This window comes from Protopterus annectens, chromosome 8.part0 (assembly GCF_019279795.1).
Source record: "Protopterus annectens isolate FY-2018-M chromosome 8.part0, PAN1.0, whole genome shotgun sequence".
NCBI classification, from domain to species: Eukaryota; Metazoa; Chordata; order Ceratodontiformes; family Protopteridae; genus Protopterus; species Protopterus annectens.
Window position 1 is genome coordinate 949,655,561 of NC_056741.1, and position 20,325 is coordinate 949,675,885.

A 20,325-nucleotide genomic window follows, 5' to 3' on the forward strand; every position below is an offset into this window, starting at 1 on the left:
AGAAACAGCACTGTCCACATAATCAGTAGCCTATAAATGAAATTCATTCATAATTGAACTAAAGTTTTAAAACTAAAAAAATGAAGTAAATACTGAACACAAGTAGCCAATTTTAAATATGGAATTACTAGAAAAATGGTTGATTCCTTCTCTATCCTAATGGACTAAAATTAACTGAAACCAGAACTTCATTAATTAATTAATTAATTCATGCATTCATTTATTTGTTAACCTGGGTAGAACATTAACTACAATTGTCCAGTTTTCGTCTCAGCCTGGAAAACTAGCAAATCTTAAAATATCTCTCGGACCACTAAAATGCATGAAAAATGATACTAAGGGGGGGGGGGTTATAATTACCTCCAGAATTAGTCTGCAAAGTCACCCAAGAGGCACACCATTTGTAGAAACCTATACAGACTACCTAAATTCCTATTCATTAGAAGCATAGGCAGTTAATGTATCCCAATAAAGTCAATGAAAACAGCATAAAAAGGAAAATGGATAAGTGGAAGACCGTGGTATCTGCTTAGTTTGATACATGAACTACCTTGTACAGTAGGATTAAGGAACTCGATTTGTGATGGTTGTGATGGTAAACCTGTAGTATAAGTCATATCATGTATCACACTCCAGACCCCTGTGTATCCCAAAAAGGTACAGGCACACATATACAGTAAAGGAGGCAGTAGCCTGATTTTTGGCAGTACTGTGGGGAGGAGGTGGTGAAGCCTCTACTGTAGCAGTGATACTCCAGGTTCCAAGAGTGGATAAGTACTGTCTACGCATGTACCAGATGAATGTTTTTATCATACACCTTTAAGTGTTAAGGTGAGCCCTTTTAGGAAGGATAGCTGTGTGTGTGTGTGTGTGTGTGTGTGTGTGTGTGTGTGTGTGTGTTTGCGTGCTTAAATTCTTTTATTTTAAATGTTTGCATTTTAATAAAAAAATGTTTTTCATTTTTAGGTGGACCTTGTTTTTTAATAGGCTGTAATGTATGTGTATGTATTTTGTGTGTGCTTTTGGTGAAGTTTATTTTTAACCTTAAATGAATGGGAAAATCTGTTTTAGTTTTATTACAATTTAATTTGTATTAAATTAAGTATACATTGGTATTTAAAATGACTGATAAAAGTGACATGGGATTTTGGGTGCATGTATTTTGTGTGTACATTGTGTTAAATTTTACTTTACCTTTTTTAAGGGAATTTTAGTGGCTTTGATATTCTGTGTATAATCTGGATCTATATAAAGTTATGATGACTTAGCAAAACTGTAGGTAAAAAATAGCTACAATAGTGTAGCAGATGCATGTTTTTTTAATTACATCTTTTATCCAAGGTCTGTTGTTTGGGTAAATATATAAGGAGTCCTTGGGGGATTGATGTATCATTTATGATTTTTTTTTACACAAGAAACATCTTTATTAAATTATCACTTGTGACATAGGCAGTCATACATGTATGTAAATGAAACAAATTATGCTAACATATTTTTAGTTGCAAATATTACACATCACTTATCTATCCAGTCATTGTCACTTAAACATTATTTTAAATCCTGTCTTATTTTAAATCTCATTCCTCCCTTAAAACATTTTTCTGCATGTATTGTTCCCAGAATTCCCCACTTTTTTCTATGTAATTTGCTCCTACAGCAGTGATTGCAAATCTGTGACGTGTCAAAGGTGACATGCCACAATGTTTTATGTGACACACCAGCATTAATCAACACCCGAGCTACCAAAGAAAGTGCTTTTACTTTTGTTGCTTGTGTGAAGTGAATTTAATTATTTTGTGCCAGGAATTCAACAACACTGCTGCAGAGGTAAGGAAGTTGTTAACCTCAAAGACTATTTTGGTATACTTTCTCAATAGAGTCTGCAAAGGACAGTGCTGACTTTGTTTTCTCTTCGTGGTTACATTTCCGCAAAGGGCAAGTAATATGCATTTATAGGAGGGTTGTCCCTCTTAATCCCTCCTAAAACTGACAACTTTTTACACTTAATAACAATAATTAGATTTATAGACTAATTGTGCTTCAGAAAATGTATATTAATTCACGCTCATTATTTTCTGTCAGTGTTTCAAGTTAAAAGTACTAGTAGTTTAAAACTGTCCATGTCTCTTATTTCTAGATTTGTCCCTGAATCTTTTGAGTTTTATCCCTGATGTACTGAAAGTCATGCTGCTGTTTTATTTATTTTTATTTATTTATTTATTTTTGCTTGTTTGGGGGGATGACACGCAAGCCGATTCAAGTTAGGCATTTTCCAAATTTTTGACATGCAGCATCACTGCCCTACCCTTTTCTAAAGATCCCATTTCCGGTTGTTTTATCTCTGTTACTATATTCAGTACTTCTAGTACAGGTGGTTTAGACTTTGATTTCTATTTTCTAATACTTGCTTTTTGGCTGCCACCATACTTAGTCTCAGCAAGGCCTTACAATGTCTAAGCAATTCTATCACAGCTCAAATAAAATAATTTCCTTAGTTATGCCAATTTGCTCACCCAGTATTTCTGTCTGCAGGGAGTATGCATGAAATGTCTTGTACTGTAGGTGTAGGGAACAAGTGTCACACCACATAAACAGACTCCCAAATAATTCCTTTATCATTTTTGTGTGCGTTTGTTAGAGTAGTGTTGACCAATGATTTCAGTTAGCTATGTTAAGTGCCTGAGTTTCTAAATAAAGTCTTTAGAAATATCTGCATATGACTAGATTCTTGGGAGTAGATCCTCTTGTAGTTTGAGGTAGGTTTAACTTTTTTGTTTGTGATAGGACAGCTCTTGTTTTTGGTTTATTTGAATCATGTAATGAGGAGTACGTTTTGCAATGTCTTTAAGATTGCTTTTTCTTTGTATAGCCCCATGTTAGTAATGCCACATAAAATAACCACCAAACACCCAAATATATGCTTAATTTGATCAAAAAGTAATGCAAAGTAAACAGTCAAACACAGACCCTTTCTCCCTCATGGACAGGGGCAACATTTAAATATTCTGCTTGTCTCTAGGTTATCTGAAAATATAAGGGTATGTTAATTTACTTACTTACTGGCTAGTTGGGGTTGGTATGTTAATTTACTTAACTTAAAATTGTCATTATGGGAACAAATGTAATTTATTTAACTTTTAAATTTTTTACTCAATTCATTTCAATTAACTCTTAATAGCTCACAAAATTCTGTACTACCCTGAGAATACCCCCCTCACTTAAAAAATATTATTAAGCCATATAGCAACCTGAGATCCCTACGGTTAGCTTATAAACTATTGGTCCAAACCCACAAAGCTAATAAAGACACTCTCCTTACTCCTTCCAATATTATCACAAACCACTCTGACCCAAAAGAAACCACTGACTGTGGTAAACAAAGAGGCCAAATAACAAAGCAAGACTTTCTATTCTTTTATTCTAGCACTTCGTTGTTTCCACTTTCAAGGAATAACCTCAAATTCCTTGAAGGTGGAAACACCAAAGTGCATTTTATATTAAGTAAAGTCTTAAGCAAGAGATAATCATTTATATGCCTAAAGGACCTTAGCACCATTCTTATCAAAGCCAGAGTCATAAGTATTGAATTTGTAAACTATTGCCAGGCTGTTTATGACAATACCCCTCCCCCACAAACATCAGGACTGGGAATAATAGGTTTACCGTTTCTTACTGATTATTATTATTACTCCCCTCACAGATCAGGAAAAAATAAGCTATTTTTGAAGAGAGGGTCTATGCAATTTTCCAGAGCACCTGACTTAGCTATATCTCCAGGAACAAATGGTCTAAATGCAGGGCTATATATAGAAATGGAAGATGCAATGACCCATTGCCTCTTAATTTTTTCAAGCCTTCTAGTCAGAGGGTACAATAAATGCATATTCACTGTTTGTCTTGGCTTTTTCCCGGTTAGAGGTCGCCACAGTGGAACTCCAGTCCACTAATGTTTGGCAGTAGATTTTTTATGGTGCCAAGTTGCCAGCCCAATGCCCAACCTTCAGCGAAGGCACGCCCATTCACGCATGTCTTTCGGAGGCCACTCGACCATGGGGAGGACATGCAGACTCCACACAGAAGGCACTGCAGATGTGAATCGAACAGGAGAACCTCTTGCTGTGAGGCAACAACGCTACCCCTGTAGCGCCGTGGCTTATCTTTACTATTATCTATAATTACATTGCTACTTAAATGAGGAAAAGATTAATATAATGTTCAAAATTGACGATCAGCAGAACAGTTAAAGAAATTTGAACACTTGTTGCATGAATACAAGAGACTACAGTTAGACAATATCTATTTGTTTAAAAATATTGAGAGGGGATAAGTCCCAAAAGGTTTGCGTATATGGCACTATCCTAATTGGTATTAATGGCAATGATTTTTTTTGTCTGAACTACATACTTTATTTGACAAAACTGGCTGTGATTTAATGCGCTTTATCAAATATAATACTATATGATTAGAACAACTGGACCATGAGATGAACACGTTAAACAAGAATATTCGGGATGATTTACTGTTCGAACAGTATATGCCTCAGTTTAATAACATCATTTTTTCTGTTGATGCTTATTGTACAAAGAATTTGGAACATAAATCTAAAAAACTACAAATGGATTTTTATGCATTTGCTAATAAAAGGGTGTATCCTTTACTGGCAAGTCCTCAAATCTCAGGGACCAATCAAACGGCTCATAATGAGCATGATGTAAGCACAAACATCTCTGTAGTTTCAAATGGAGCTGCCCCTTTAGAGATGGAGGGGCCGCGAGGGCTGGAGCAGTTACAGAACCAATGGAATCGTCATCCTTCATGGCAACAACAGGATACAAGGAATATATACATCCAACAGGGTGTGCGACCAAAGAGGACCAACAATTACAACCGGAGATAGCTGGGGAACCGAGTTTGAACGAATATGAGCATATGCATGTTTTTAACTTTTTTCCATAGAGTGATAATTCTTGGGCAACAACTCCTGATACAATGGTGAAAGTTAGTTCATTCACCTTTCCACATGGGACTGACGTAGAGCTGCATACATCATTTGAAACAGTTGAGTTCAATACACAGAATTTTGAACTAGACAGTGTTGATAATGTTGTGCACGGAGTAATCAATTGTGTAGATGTGGTTGTCCAAGAAATAACTGGAGGAATTTAATTTCCTATGTTAAATATCATTGTAAATGACACTGGTGATTACAAACTGTATAACTACTCCAGTAAATCATTAAATACTGGTCATGCTAACATTTTATCAAAAGGAATGACATTTGTACCAGCTAAACAGGCCAGCATTTTTCAGACTTTGTGACTTAAAACTTTACACTCGTAAGCTAAATTTCAACATGGTATTTTCCAATACAACTGAAAATAATGCGGCCAGTATGTATAGCTTACATCATGCTAGCAGATTTAACCAACTTTTAAATCCCTGTATACAGACATTTGAAAAATTGTGAGAGTGAAATAAGGTTCATTCTAGATCAGAAATGTGCAAATAAATATAATGTTTCTACAGAGGAAATGATTATCTTAAATGAACTTACACATACATAGTATAAGGGTTATGAAACCTGATAAAGGGGGCGGGGTTGTCATTATGGATTCTGTAGATTACATCAATAATATGAATTCTCTATTATTCAGTGACAAATATTGTGAGGTTTCTAGAAATTAAATCAATGTAGCTTTTCGCAATATTGATTTATTACTCAATGATATGTTAATGCAGGGTGAGATTATGAAAAAAGATTATGATTTTATGTATAATGACAAACTAATTTTGGCTAGTGTATTTGGTATACCCAAAATACAATAAAGGCCTAGATAATCTACCCTTTCAGACCCATAGTTGATGGTTCCAGGAGTAAAACCTATTTTATAGCCCAGTGGATTGATGAACATATAAAAAGTGGTTTGATGAAACATCCACGTTTGCAAAGATTCGTGGCATTTTTTATAATTAGTCAGTGACATGCCATATGTTGCCACAGGGATAATTGTGACAATTGATGTGCACGATTTGTTTTTTGTTATATCTCAAGACACAGGTGTTTTGTGGTTTGAACAACAGTTGTTCAGTGCAAATGTTCTAAGTAACACTACCATTAATGTCTGTGTTACATTAATGGAAGTTGTATTAAAAAACAATTTTATTTATTTTGAGGGACAAACTTGCAGGCAAGTAACTGGAGTGGCAATGGGTGCTTCATGCGCCCCCAGTTTTGCTAATTATGTCATGATTAAGTGGGAGAATGATTACATTTCTCCAGCTGTTATGCAGGGTGTTGGTCACTTTACATCAGATTTTTGGACGATGTTTTTATTTTCTGGATTGATACTGTTGAAAAACTGAAAGAATTTTTGGAGTACATTGACAACACCGTTGATTTCTTAAAATGTTCTTCCAACTATGATTTAAGAAAAAATTCCTTTTTAGGTGTGGAGATTGGCAAGGATACAGTTAATAATTGTGGTGTTCAGTTTGGATGAGTTTAATGCAGAATGTAAGAAAGTTGTGGATATGTTTTTAAAAAGAGGGTATCCCCAAACTTTTCTAGATGATATTTTAAATGAGGTGGTAAACAAAAGGATGAATGGAGTATACAGTTCTATTTTGAGACCACCTACAGAGAATAACAACATTAATACACACACTTTACAGCAGGAAAGCAGTATCACACATAATTATAAAAAGTTTCATTACTACATTTACTGTGGATAGTTACCATATGTATGATGTGCTATGTAAAAACTGGAGTACTGTTTTCACTGAAACTGAATTCATCGAGAAATTGGGTGTCAAACCAGTCATGGTACATGAAAAAAGTAATTCCATAAAAATATTTTATAAAAAAGATATGTTGAGGGAACAAGTGGTACAGTTGGCACCAGAAAATGTGGCCATTGCTTGATTTGTCAATATGTCAACAGTAGTGATTCATTCACTGTCAATGGCCACACTTATTACATTAAATGTCAGTTTACTTGCAGCACTGTTGGTATAGTATATTTAGCTCAGTGTAATTCCTGTACGGCTTTTTATGTAGGTAAAAGCAAGAGAATTTTTAAAAGAATGGTATAAAAGCATATTTTAGACATAAGAAATCAAAAAAGCACAAATGCTTTATATAGACATGTTGAACAACATACACAACATACTTTTAATTTTATGATTTTAGAACATATTAAAATGGATGGATAAGGGTGGTTCATAGAACAACATTTGGAAAAGAATGAATTAAAATGGTAGATGATTTTAAATGCTTGCAACCACCCAGATTTGAATGATTCTTGTTCAATTAGTTCTCTGTTAAAATTGAAGTTTTATGGTATGTAATGGATTAATGCATAAAGTTGTTTCATCTGAAATGTATTGGTGGAATTGTAACATGTGATTTTACATCAGGGGTATAAATGGGTGTGTTTTTAACTTTAACATGGTTCTGATGAAGTTCTTATGAATGAAAGCTCTTAACCATTAAAGTATTCTCTGTTTTGGAAGTGATTTGTTGGTTATTTGTTTCAGATAATGCACGTTAATCCAGACCTCATTAACTTTTCAAGTCAGTCATCCTGATATTTGAAGTGTCCCCGATTACCAACAACCTATATGTTTTTTGTAGTCTATAAGAAAATCCGTCATCTATGTCATAGAATTTTCACCTGGCTGCAGCTTGTTGTAATCAAGGCAACTCTTACTGTAATTTAGAAATAACACAAGAAAAAAACATAAAAACAAAATTGCATGTGAGTAGACTGGTGCTGATTATCCCAATTCATCTCTTTAACTGTATTTTCTATTTTTTCATTTTCTTTATTGGTAACCAGGAAGAATAAATAGGGAGAGTACAAACGGGGGCTTTTTTGTGAATAGTAATTTTTTTTTTTTTAACCTGGTCATGACATTAATTCCAGGAGAGGGAGAGAACATGCCGTCTTCATTGCATTATGCTAAGGAATTGGAGATCTTTCAATTTAAATATTTTTACTCTGTGTACAGCCTATAACAAATACTCAAGTACTTTTTTTTTTTTTTAATCTCAGAGTGAACTCTCGTTTGCGAATTTGCCCTTGGGAATTGTGCTGCATCCTGCCACATACTGGCTGCAGGACTGGTTCTATTGCATGTTGGGTGATATAATTGATAACACCGGACTGAGCATAACTCGCATCTAGGAATACAACCAAGAGTTTTACACTCAGTCCGGTGTTCTCTGTTATAGCCCAATTCGTAAAGTGTATAAATGGTCTTGTTTTCAAACAAAATATGGTAAATAATTCAAATCTGTCCCAAACAGGGATTGGTAATTTGAATAAATGGTCTGAGTTTGCTGTTTTCAAATGAAATAGAATAAGTAATTCAAAAATCTAACCCAGACAGGTATAGTATGATGTCATAATATCAGAAGTGTGCTTTACAACATAGCTCTCAACCTTCCATCTCCAAAATGAGGAACACTAGCTCTCATAATGTGGAACAAATCTGTTTTTGTGTTTGTGTGTTTCACTTCCCCTCCCCAGCTTACTTAGTACATAGTGTGCCTTTTTGTGTTGAAAGTATAAAGCAGTTACAGCTATAGTGACAATTTAAATGCTAAATTTAGGTACAGCATATACATATAGCTGTTAAATGAGCACTCAGTAGTGGGTACTGATCAGGCAATGCAACATCTCTGGTACGTCAGACTCGTACAGTATATTTCAATCAGTAGTTTTTTAAATGGGACAAAATCTGCTGTACATTAGTGCAAATGACATTTTTAACTCAATCGGCTGCATCTATCTGTGAAGTACTGAGTGCAGATGTTTCCTGTTAGAAACTGGTCCACTGCGCTGTTGGTGGGAGGACAAGTCAAAGACAGACAGTGTTGTTTATATCAGAGGTGATAAATACATGCGTCAATAACTAGTAAATTTATTTGTGGGTGTTATGAGTGAATGAGTTACTGTTGTCATGCATAACTGTCATTAAAAACTGCTTTCACATACTTGGAGACATACTGCTGAAAAGAGGTCCAGGGAACATGTTCCATTTTGGTGTTTGTGTGCATACTTGAAACTACTGAAGAGAATGCACTGCTGGGGGAATTATTCCATTTTGGTGCCTGTAAGTTGTACATACTTGAAACTACTGACGGGAATGGATCGCTGATTCGCTGGGGTGGGCTAAATGTTTCATTTTGGTGCTTATGCATACTTGAAACCACTGAGGGAATGGATCACTTTGGGAAATGTTTCATTTTGGTGCTTGTACATACTTGGAGACACACTGAGTGCAACTCTTCACAAATTTTAAATAGTTTAATTTGAACTGTAACACCTGATATTTTTTTCGTAATAAAGGACAACAGTAATGTGCCTCACAAGTGTGATTGCTCATAAGCAGTAAAATTTCTTGTTACATATATTATGCATTAAAAAAAAACTGATGCTGAGGAATACATCATGACCCGGTGGTGTGGTAGAGATAATTAAGTTCATACTATCTGAAATAATGAAGGAAAGATATTAAAAACTTAACTGTTCTAAGTGACCATAAATGTTAGAAACTAGAGATTCAACTAACTATTAAGAGAAAGGGAACATTCAGTGAAATATCCAGATGTTTATACTGAAATGCATCCTCCATATTAACTGTTTAAAACTGCAAATACTAATATTTGAGAACCAAATTTGATGCATTTGGCTATGTTCTGTCAAACTATAATGGTCCACTTGCACACCTGAGTTCTTCACAGTAGGCACAACATTCCACTGCCTTTTTGGTGGGCAGTCCTTCCTGCTGAGTCTGCAATGTTTCCTTTCTGATGGACTTTGCTGTGTAGGCATTTTGGGGCCATCTGCCATAGTGCAATTAGTGTTTTGACTCACATGGACCATGTACTTTGCCTGCATCAGTTACAGACCTCATTGTGTTGTTATAATGCTTTTGATGGATGTATTACCAATGCCCATTTATGGGCAGCAATTCTTTCTTTCACAAAAGTGCAGGGCATTAGCAGCTGCAGGAATGTTACTCTATTTTATTTATGGTTTTCCAGTTCTATATACTGGTGGTAGAGCCACCAAGTATTTTATTGTCTGCCACATGCTTTTCCTGAGGTTGAGAGATGCAGAATGTGATGAGGTATTGCCAGCTTTACCAGGAGAAGTAGGGCAGTGGATGTCTAACATATGCCAGCACAGCTAGCTGGAATTTTGTAAAGAATTATATGTCATTTGTATATCAAACTGATTTGTACAAATGCTTGTGTTGAAAAATGTATTTGTAAAGCTGCTTGTGTTAAAAATGTACCAACAGTGTGCCCTGCTGGACAGAAAATAAATATGCATGTGCATCAGACTGTACTATATTGTAACCGTTTAAATGTACATGTTTTAAGAGAGGATACTGGAAGAGAAGAAGTTAAGCTCAGCTCCAGATAACTTTGAGAAATAGTAAGAAATTAAATTACTGGACCTAAGCCATAAAGATGTTCTCACAGTTTTGAATGAAACAAGAGATGCTATGTCTGTAAGTTTGTTAGTCTCTGTAGGAGGAGTAGAAGTTTGTAATTGTTTTATGACTTCCAGAAGCTGCACCAGATTTGGGCAATGCCCTTGTGTGTATATTATTGACATGTGGGTGCTAAACCATGGCAGGTTTTAGCAATGGGGGTTGCATTGGAACCAGAAGTCAGATGACCAGATGTATGTGATGTCATTCTGTACAGAAGTAATGTTTTAATATTAGGTGAGACAGAAGTATCAGGACAGTCTGTTTCTTAGAACCTGATATAGAAGGATCCCTCACCTACTTCATCTTTATTTCCTCTATTATGTAAGTAGGAACCATAACTCTCTAGATCAGTCAGGAAAATATAGTGAGAATAGTCGTTTTTCTGTAATTGTGTGAATCTTTCCAGATATGTTATTTTTAATATTTCCAGTGACTGAAACTCTGGTGTTTACTGTAAATAGATATTTCATATTTTCATGTTCTATTATTATTTATTATTAAACATATTTAAACTTTTCATTGTGACTGGTCCTTTAGAGAATAAATTAACCTTTGAAAGTATTTGTATCTATTGGTGAGACTGTGGATACTCATGAAGCCTGCCTATTTGGTCAACATTACCATTTGTAGTAATATTAATTTCTCTCAGTACAATTGGGTACCCTGGCAAGAGCCTTAGGTAGCTGGCTTTGTAGTCTCTGATGGCAGTGGTAACTACCTTAAAGTCTGGGCCAAAGAAGAAACAGAAGGTAAATCTGTGCCAGACTTTCCCAGGTGTGTGTGTGTGTGTGTGTGTGTGTGTGTGTGTGTGTGTGTGTGTGTGTGTATGAAAATCAAACCTCACAGTGTGTGTGTCAGCTACTTGGAGCAGGGACATGATGCACTGGTTTCACAGAGAGGGTGCTGGAGGACTTGGCTTGGACACACTGCTGAGGACTTAACCCTATAGCTGTGCTAGTGGGGAGCCTTATTGGGACCCTGGAGGGAGACAGATATAAAGAAATCTAGACCCCAGGCTGGCTGTGTTCCCTGTGTACTTTTAAGGGAAATTATGCTTGCTGCAGAGAGGTCTCCATCTGAAAATACCGAGAGTTTGCATTTGTATTCCAAGTGAAAGCCCCTCTCCAGTGTCAGTGGTAAGGATTCAGGCTCCTTGATTACTGGCCCAGAGTGGGATATCACACAGAGTTTTCATGTGAAAAAGCCCACTGTGTGAACCTGTGTCTTTTAAGGTAGATGTCAGGATCCAAAATCATTAGTATCCATTGTGTTCATTAGAAATACCAATTTTTGTCCTTTTTTTTCCTCCCTTTCTGCCATTTTCCCCTGAAAGTATATACAGGCCAACCTAAGGTGCAGCAGATTTCTGTGACAGGATCAAAATACGTAGTTCTTTTGTAAGGGTTGCAGTCATACAGAGCTTGCCTCAAGGCCTTCCCTGTTGAGTTGCACTAAACATTGCATTTTGGACCACATTATTGAGCCCTATATTCAGAAGCAGTGATATTTGTCTTGAATCTTAAGCATGTTTTATTTGTTTTTTCATTCATTCATTTGTTCTTTCATTGGTTGATCAAGTTGACGAGCCAGTCCTTCTTATGGTTTGTTGGTCTGTAACATGACGCCATTGGGTCATTGTAGTGGCCATGACTGAGAACGTTATGGTACTAAATCATATTTGTATCATTTCTGTTGTAGTGGAGAAAGTGGTGCTGGGAAGACAGTGGCTGCCAAGTTCATCATGGGTTACGTTTCAAAGGTATCTGGAGGAGGTTCCAAAGTACAGGTGTGTGCTCTTTCAAACTGTTTCAGTTTTACCAAGAAGTCCTACTTTCTTGTTCATATTTTCTGCATATTTCAAAATTATTTTTTATACATTTAATGCCAGTGTTATCAGTGATTTTAATAAGAACTGTGATGTCCAGTCTGGGTGGTAATAGGCATTGCTGCTGAGATGAAACACTTGCTTCTGACTGTGATTGCAGGGTATGTTGTACCTCACCACTTGGTACATTTCATTACAGAAGCAGTGCAACCGCATACCTAGTAGCGAGCTTAGAACCCCCAGACTTTAAAATGTTCATAATTGAGGTGGGCAGTGTACAGTAGTTTCAGAGGGATGACCATGCTTTTAACTGTTACTAATGCCCCTTTCCGTACCTCTTTATCTTCCAAGTTATACATGTATATGTTCACCTCATCATGATTTTTGCTGGAACCAAGCTCATCAATTTTGCAATGTTTGAGTCTAGTTGAACTCAAAGTTGAGTTTGAAGACTTGAACTTGAGAAATCTGTCCAGTCAGTCTCAAATTTGCAATGATACCATTCATTTTACACTTTGAATGCATACAGTTTTAACTAGTTTTCACACATTGAGGGGCATGTTTCTTTTACCGCCAAGAACCCACAATTTCATAATTATTGGTCTCCCGCATTACAAGTGCCCATTGGCTTGTTACTTCATCTAAAGCTGTCGTCCACAATTCACTTGTCATTATGAACAGTTCTTATTTTACCTTTATGACTGATGATTTCTGTCATGTTATGTTACTCCATGAACATCTGTGTCTCCTGTATCTTTTTTATGGGACCTTCACAGCCTGACTGTCATCCCTTGAGAAACCCCGTGTAGATTCTTTCATTTCATTTCCCTGCCATGCCTACCAACGCTAAGTAGTGGTCTAAGAACTGAGAGGTGTGTGACCGTCCCCCATGTGGTTGGTTCAGATTTTTGCCCTAGCCCCCATCATAGCAGCTGACAAGCTTCCTTTTGTGGCAAGGTCTTTAGTGCTGGACTCTCCGTTTCATGCTTCCACAAACCAGTTTTGGCTACAGCACTTTCCCCCTTGCTTGGCAGGTGTAGGAGCTGAACCATTACCAGTCTTTGTTGCTTGAACTACTGTCCTGTTTTTACAAGGTCATGCTACCTTCCTTCATTCAGCATGAGTATCAGTATTTTCCTTTTATTTCTGCATTCCCCTATGTGGGTATTCAGAGATTTGTCTCACTAGCTGAACTTGGGTTACAGGGTCACAACTATGGCTCCATCCCTCTGCACCACAGAACTGGCTTCCATTTGTATGAATATGATGGTTTGTTTTTGACAGTAAACCAAGACACTTAAGTCTTCTTTATGAGTAACTAGTTTAATATTCATTGTCATACTTTTTAATATTTTTCATTTTATGAAAACAAACATCACATGCTTGGAAAGGCCTAGAGAATGATATGTTTTTCTCCACTGTGTCGTTTTCCAAAAAATGATACTTTTCCATAACACATAAGCATGACTCCTGTGGAGACAGTATAACAGAGAGTTTGCAAACTATATTTTCTGTCTTTTTTTAAGATGGCTAACCTCCCCCTTATCCCCTACCATGTCTTTGTAAATGGAATGATATAGAATATCAGATCCCTTACGAAAGAGAAATGTCAGAGATTTTTAGAACACAATCTTTACTCTGGTGTTTATTTTTTTAAGATAGCTCTGGAAGCATATAGAATATTCCATTGATTTCAAAACTGGCACTTTATTATCTAACAAAGAGTTTAAAGCAGCTAGCAGGAGCTGAAGATCATACTTTGATGTTAAGATATGGAGAAGTCCTACTTGGTTTTATATACCAAGCAAATGTCAGGGTATTATTAGAGAAATTTCTTATGTTAAATGAATGTCCTGTTTGGTATACTGCACAAATAGAGGCTGTTTTGTTAAAATGCAGCAGCTTTTCATCATTAAACTGTATGCATACTCTGTGGTTGTGGATAATACCGAGTAAGATGTTGAAAACCCGTGTGTCACTTTTCTCATTTTCTTCTGTATTCACAGCATGTTAAAGACATCATACTGAAATCCAACCCTCTACTTGAAGCATTTGGAAATGCCAAAACGGTGCGCAACAACAATTCCAGTAGATTTGTAAGTAGATTCCTTTTTAGCTTAGTTCTTGAGCTCTCCCTATGTCTGATTGCCTGTATGCTAGTGCATGTTGAAGTAATGAAATATAAGAAATAGTGAGACTGGTGGGTCTGGTATGAAGTGAGGCTAAGTAAAATGTGTAAGGAACTGCCATACTAAAACAAAGCGAGTGGAGCTGGCGAGCCCTTAACACCAGGAAACAAGAATTTCACAGTGGCAGTCATATTTCTATTATATTTGTGAGGTATATTACCTGTGTATTGTATAACTTTTTCATTTTGTGATTTTTATTACAATATTGTGTTTTAGGTTTTCTGGCCATTGTCATGTTGGCAAAAAAATCCATGCTGGATAATCCTACCTAACCATGACCATAAAGTTAAAAAAAAAAAAAAAAAAAAAAAAGCATGCCTTAGCAAGGCCCAATGAATTATTATTATTATCATTATTTTTTTTCAAAACTGGGACTTACAGCAGAGAAATGTACTCAGATGTCTGTTTCTGGTTGGGAATTAGGGAATTTATCAAACTGATCCCTCAAAAATGGGGTAGACTGATCTGTAAACTGTGCATTCTCAATGAAGCACTGCTGAAAGCCTGTCTGGAAGAATATATTCTGTGTCCACATGGAGCTGTTGCATAGACACCAGTGTTTAACCTTGGTGCCTGATTCTGAGGTATATTCATCTCAATTCAACCTGCTGAGTTTTTGCATACGTAGAAAATTACATCACTAGATGTTTAATTTGCACATGGTTATGAGCATTGCAGTTTATTCCAAATCCTTTAAAATTCACTGTAAATAGACTTTTTAATTTGGAGTTGTAGTGTACTGCATTCTAGATATTAAAGTCTTACATCATGACTTTCTAGCAGTCAGTATGTTTAGTAATAATCAGGAAATTTAAGGCCGTCATGGCAGAAGTCGACTACCAAACCACACCTGTGCATCTAATTTTCTTTCAGTGACAAAACTGTCTGTAGAAGTTGAAGCACAGTCCTTTATTCTGTTGTAGAATGGTCAGTATAATTTCAATATCTTTGATTTAGGAACAGTGGAGCAAATGTTTATCCTTGCACTGATATTGGAGGAATTGTGATAGTTTGCCAGTACTGTCTACATGCATTTTTGTGGAGTCCATGTAGGCTTCTAACTGTGTACTGTAGAATGTCTACTACTGGATGTCAGGGTCTAGAGACTGCCTAGTTCAGGTGTCAGAGGGTTGCTCCTTTTTCACTTGCTTTTGGGGCTACAAATGAAAGTAGAGTCTGCCATGTCATCATGCAGTCAGTAGTAAAGTATAAAAAAGGAAGTTCAAATATTTTTTTACATTACCTTCAGTGCTAAATTAATTTTACTAGCCTCGTGAGCAAAAAGGGCATTGCTGAGTAATCCATGTATCCTAACACCTCAACAAAGTGTCTTGCACTAAAGTGTCTTGCACTATCTAGCATGGTTGTCCCAGCTCTACATTATATGCACCATCTTAGACTCATAGGTTGTTATTAGGTTAACAACCACTAGTACTCTTAGAAGCCTAACTCCTTGCCCAAACTATTTGTGTACCGAGTATTGTGGGTGTCCATATGGGGGGGCATGTTATTAGGAGGTACCTAAGGATTTGTAGGGAGTGTTAGGGAAATGCATTTCTTATTAGCAACCTCTGTCCTTGACAAATTGATGGGAAACAGACCAGGGATAAAATTATAATTTCCCATCCATTTGTTAAGATTTCATCTGAATAGGGTCAGGGATGAACTCGGTTTTACATGGATGGGGAACCTAATCCATAGTGCAGGGATCCCTTGAGATACATATGCGTCTCTCCAGCACATTCTGTTTGTCACAAGTGAAGTTCAGATCCTTTGATCTTTTGTTTCTGGTGCTGTTTGTTTTGCCCATTTGCAACAGATCCTCAGGACTGGGCCTGAGGAAGCCCTGTCAGCCAGGCAAAGATCCCCTCCCAGCATCCTGTAGGCAACTGAATACAGAGACAATTTAAGCAGTCTGTGTAGGACAAGGGTATTCATGCCCTGAATTCTCCTGGTGAGAAACCTTTGTGGGTGTTGCAACTGTTTGGTTAGGTAACATGCTAAAGGGGCAGTGTATTTAATGTTAGGTCTGATAAGGGTAAAGTACAGTGATACAATAACTTCCTTGGACCTGGATGCTATACCTTTACCTATAAGTTGGGCAACATAGAATTACTTTCTTATTATCTTAGTTACGTGTCGGTCAAAGGCCAGATTACTGCCTCCATGTGTTCCCAGATCCATTAGTACTGGATCAGTTCTTTAGGGGGTTTTATTGATGGAGTAACTAACTGGGTTGACAGTTTCCCAAAGGATATTATAATAAATTTTTTTGACAGTGAGTTTTAGGCCATGGCTTTGTTACCAGAATCATTTGTCTGTGTTAAACCCATTTGGAACATGGTGGAGTCTTGGAGGGATCTGTAATAGCTCCCAGTTAACAGTCATCTACAAGCTTGGTGAGCCAGAGGCCTTGAACGTTAGGTTTGACTTCCATTAAGTAGATGCCAAACAGGAGCAGGCCCAGCTCAAAACCCTGGGTTACACTGCTGATGCCCATTCTCTTGGTGGAGGTGGTCTTACAGATTCTGACTTCTTGGCTCCTGCCTCAAAGAGTTTGTCAACACCAGAGTTGGAGTATTGTATCAAATGCCTTAGCCATATAAAGATATGCAGTATGCATTGTTTTATCATCACTCATTACCTTGCTGACCATCTCTTAAAAGCCTGCCAGCTTTAGTAGGCGTGACCAAACTGGAGTGGGTCTAATGTCTATAGGTTGACAGTGTCCTTGTTTATCATTTCCATGACCATTCATTCCATGGCTTTGCACATTAGGCTTGTTAGCCCGATGGGTCTGTAGTTCCCTAGGTCAACTGATGGTCCGTCCTTATGGAGGGGAATGACTATTGTAGTCCTGGATTCACTTCAAAAGGAGTCTGTTTCAAGGCCGTAGTTTGAGTGCCTAAAGTATTCCTGATAGATCATGTTTTAGACTGTTTAGGAGGCAACCAGGGACATTGTAGAGGACCCATGGAGGTGGTGTTCTTAGCTGTAGCAAGTACTTCCAGCACCTGGTTCCTGCTCATGGCTTGGGGAAGTATGTTGGAGTAAATTTCACCTAGTCAAGTGGGTGGGGAGGGGTGCAGTTTGAGCTCAATATGTCACCCTGATCAGTGAAGGTGATACCATTTACAACCAGTTCAGCACACAGCTGTATATTACCTAGAGGTTTCCAGATGTAGCTGAAGAAAACCTTGTGATTGTCCTTCACCTGTGATGCTATTCTGACATCATAATTGGCCTTAATGGACTTAATTTGACATCTTGGGTTCTTGTTTAGTTGTATAAGAGAGCACTTGTCTTTAAGGGAATTGCTCTTTCTGATTTTGGCTGTGAGAATTCTTCTTTTATTATATCTGCTATTTAGGTGAGGATTCCACCAATGGGTTTGTTTTTTAGTGTTTGTTTTGGGTTTATTTGCAGTGTTTAGGATAAACCATTTTTGTCATCTTACCTTTAAACATCCCTGTGACTAGCACTTGCTTTAAAACCTGCTGGAAAGCACTAGGAAGTCTTAAACTGATACAAGCACTCAACTCTCCTTGTTAATAAGGAGAAATTAATCGAAGGCACTAAACAGTCTATAATTGCAAACTACCTTGCTAAGGTAAGGGAAAACAGCTCTTGTACTTTACAAAAAAAAAAAACACCAAACCAGGCATGTCCAAGGGTCAGCTTCTGGTGATTTCTCCTGTCCACCTGGTGAATCTGGGCATACTGGGGCAATGCAGCAGTTGCCTCATGTACACAGACAACCGTCTACCACCCAACACTACAACCTGCGAGAGATGACCTTACATAGCCAAACTGGAAATAAAGCTCTCTCCACCCAAGATTGTGCTAGACAGTCAAGAGGAGAAGATTAACACCCGCCTTACACCTTAAGCAACACATGTCCCTTCTAAACCCACACCACTAACACCCACACATAGCAACACTAAACCCACATATGTGGAGGCCCTTAACAGTAACCTGCCCAAGCAACGAGGACCTCTGAAGCTGAAACGCAAACAAACACCAATCACAACCAATGTGTCACCTAGCTGTCAACACCAGTGTGCCACCCAACAGCAGCCCCTAAGGCAAGACAACGTACCCAATACTTTAGTCATAGGTGACTCTATAGTCAGGTACACTGATGTCCCATTCACCATGCTGAACAAGGAGAAAATTAGTGTCAGCTGCCTGTCTGGTGCCAGGATCCGCCATATAATGCATGCACTCACTCCACAACAAGTACAAATATGACTCTGTCATTGTCCATGTTGGAGTGAATGTCTTGAGACGTACCTCCCTGGACTACATAAAAAGAGACATGAAAGAGCTCTCGGATCATGTGGCCCAGGCAGGTTTGACCCTAGCCCTGAGTAGCATCCTGCCTTCGTCCAGAATGATACCACAGTATAAGTACAAAATGATTGACTTCAACAATTGGCTAAGCTTCTGGTGTCATTCAAAGGAGATCCAGTATCTGTCTGCCTGGGATGACATGATCGACAGACCACAATGCTTTGCCAGAGATAGTCTGCACCTGCCACCCCTGGGATTCAGGTTACTGGCTAAGGCTCTTGCCACCCCTATAGTGCCTTTTTTAGGCAAAGTTCAAAGGACAAAACCACCACCATAACAGGTACAAGCATGCAAAATCTGAAGGTAATGCTACTCAGTGCTAGAAGTCTAAACCTCAAAATGCACTCTCTCGAGGCACTTCTAAAATTGGAGAGCATCGATATATGTGCAGTAACTGAGACCTGGTTCAAGGCTCCAGAGAGCACCCCTGCAATACCAGGCTACAACTCTTACCACACTTTTTGGCCACCAAACCAGGACCAAAACATTAAAGGTGGGGGAGTGTCCATATTCACAACACCAGGCTAGTTGCCCAACACAATGTGTCTGAAATTCTCCAGGTGCAGCTAACACACTAGGTAAGACTGCAATCCAAATTGTAGCTTGCTACAGATCCCCCACCATGCACCAAGATTCTCACTACACCTTTCTAAACATACTGGAAAATATTAACATACAACCAAACACCCTAATGGTGGATGATATCAACCACCCTGCCATTAAATGGGAAAACTACTCATGTACCAACACCTTTGCCCAACGGTTCTTGAAATTCATAAATTCCAGCGCCCTGGATCAACTAATCCTTAGTCCCACCAGGGGCTCCAATATCCTAGACCTGGTCATTGCCAACATGGGAAATCAATGCTCCCCACCTATGGTCACCCCCTCATTGGTCAGGTCTGACCATAAGCTAATCACCCTTGACATCCACATCCCACCCCCACCCCCCAGTAAGGAAACCTCTGAAAAAACTTCTCCAAAACCAACTTCATGCTACTCAAGTCAGAAGTGACAAACTTCATGACAGCCATGCAGATGAGAACTGAAAGTTCGACTGCTGAATCCTACACTAAGGCACTGTACGAGCACATCCACTCATGCATAAATTGTGCCATCCTCAATAGAACCAAGATGCTCTCCTCCAAAAAAAGGAAGCCAATCTGGTGGTCCCTTGCCATAAACAAACTTTACAACAAAAGGAAGAAACTGTTGCAGAAAAGAAGAAAACCCCAGGATGCAAAAAGCTCCCTTACCAGCCTCAGTAAGAAGCTGAAATCCCTCATAAAATCCTCCAAGGCTAGGTACGAAAATAAAATTGCCAAAGATTCCAAAGACAACCACAAGGCATTCTATAGTTGTGTCAAGAATCTAAATGGCAATGCTCAGATATTCTCTTGAGCTACGACAGAATGGCATTAAATATACTGATCCCAAGGATATTGCCAA

The 20,325-nt window shown here is 37.9% G+C and overlaps 1 protein-coding gene across 1 annotated transcript in view; it reads left to right on the forward strand.

Annotated features, from left to right (window-relative positions):
* LOC122808363 (unconventional myosin-Ie-like) overlaps positions 1 to 20,325 on the forward strand; it is a gene marked incomplete in the record, with an annotated part of 1,223,059 nt that overhangs the window by 273,036 nt on the left and 929,698 nt on the right. Inside the window, 2 exon segments of the mRNA XM_044079330.1 lie at positions 12,208 to 12,295; positions 14,341 to 14,430. Coding sequence (XP_043935265.1) covers positions 12,208 to 12,295; positions 14,341 to 14,430 — 178 coding nt within the window.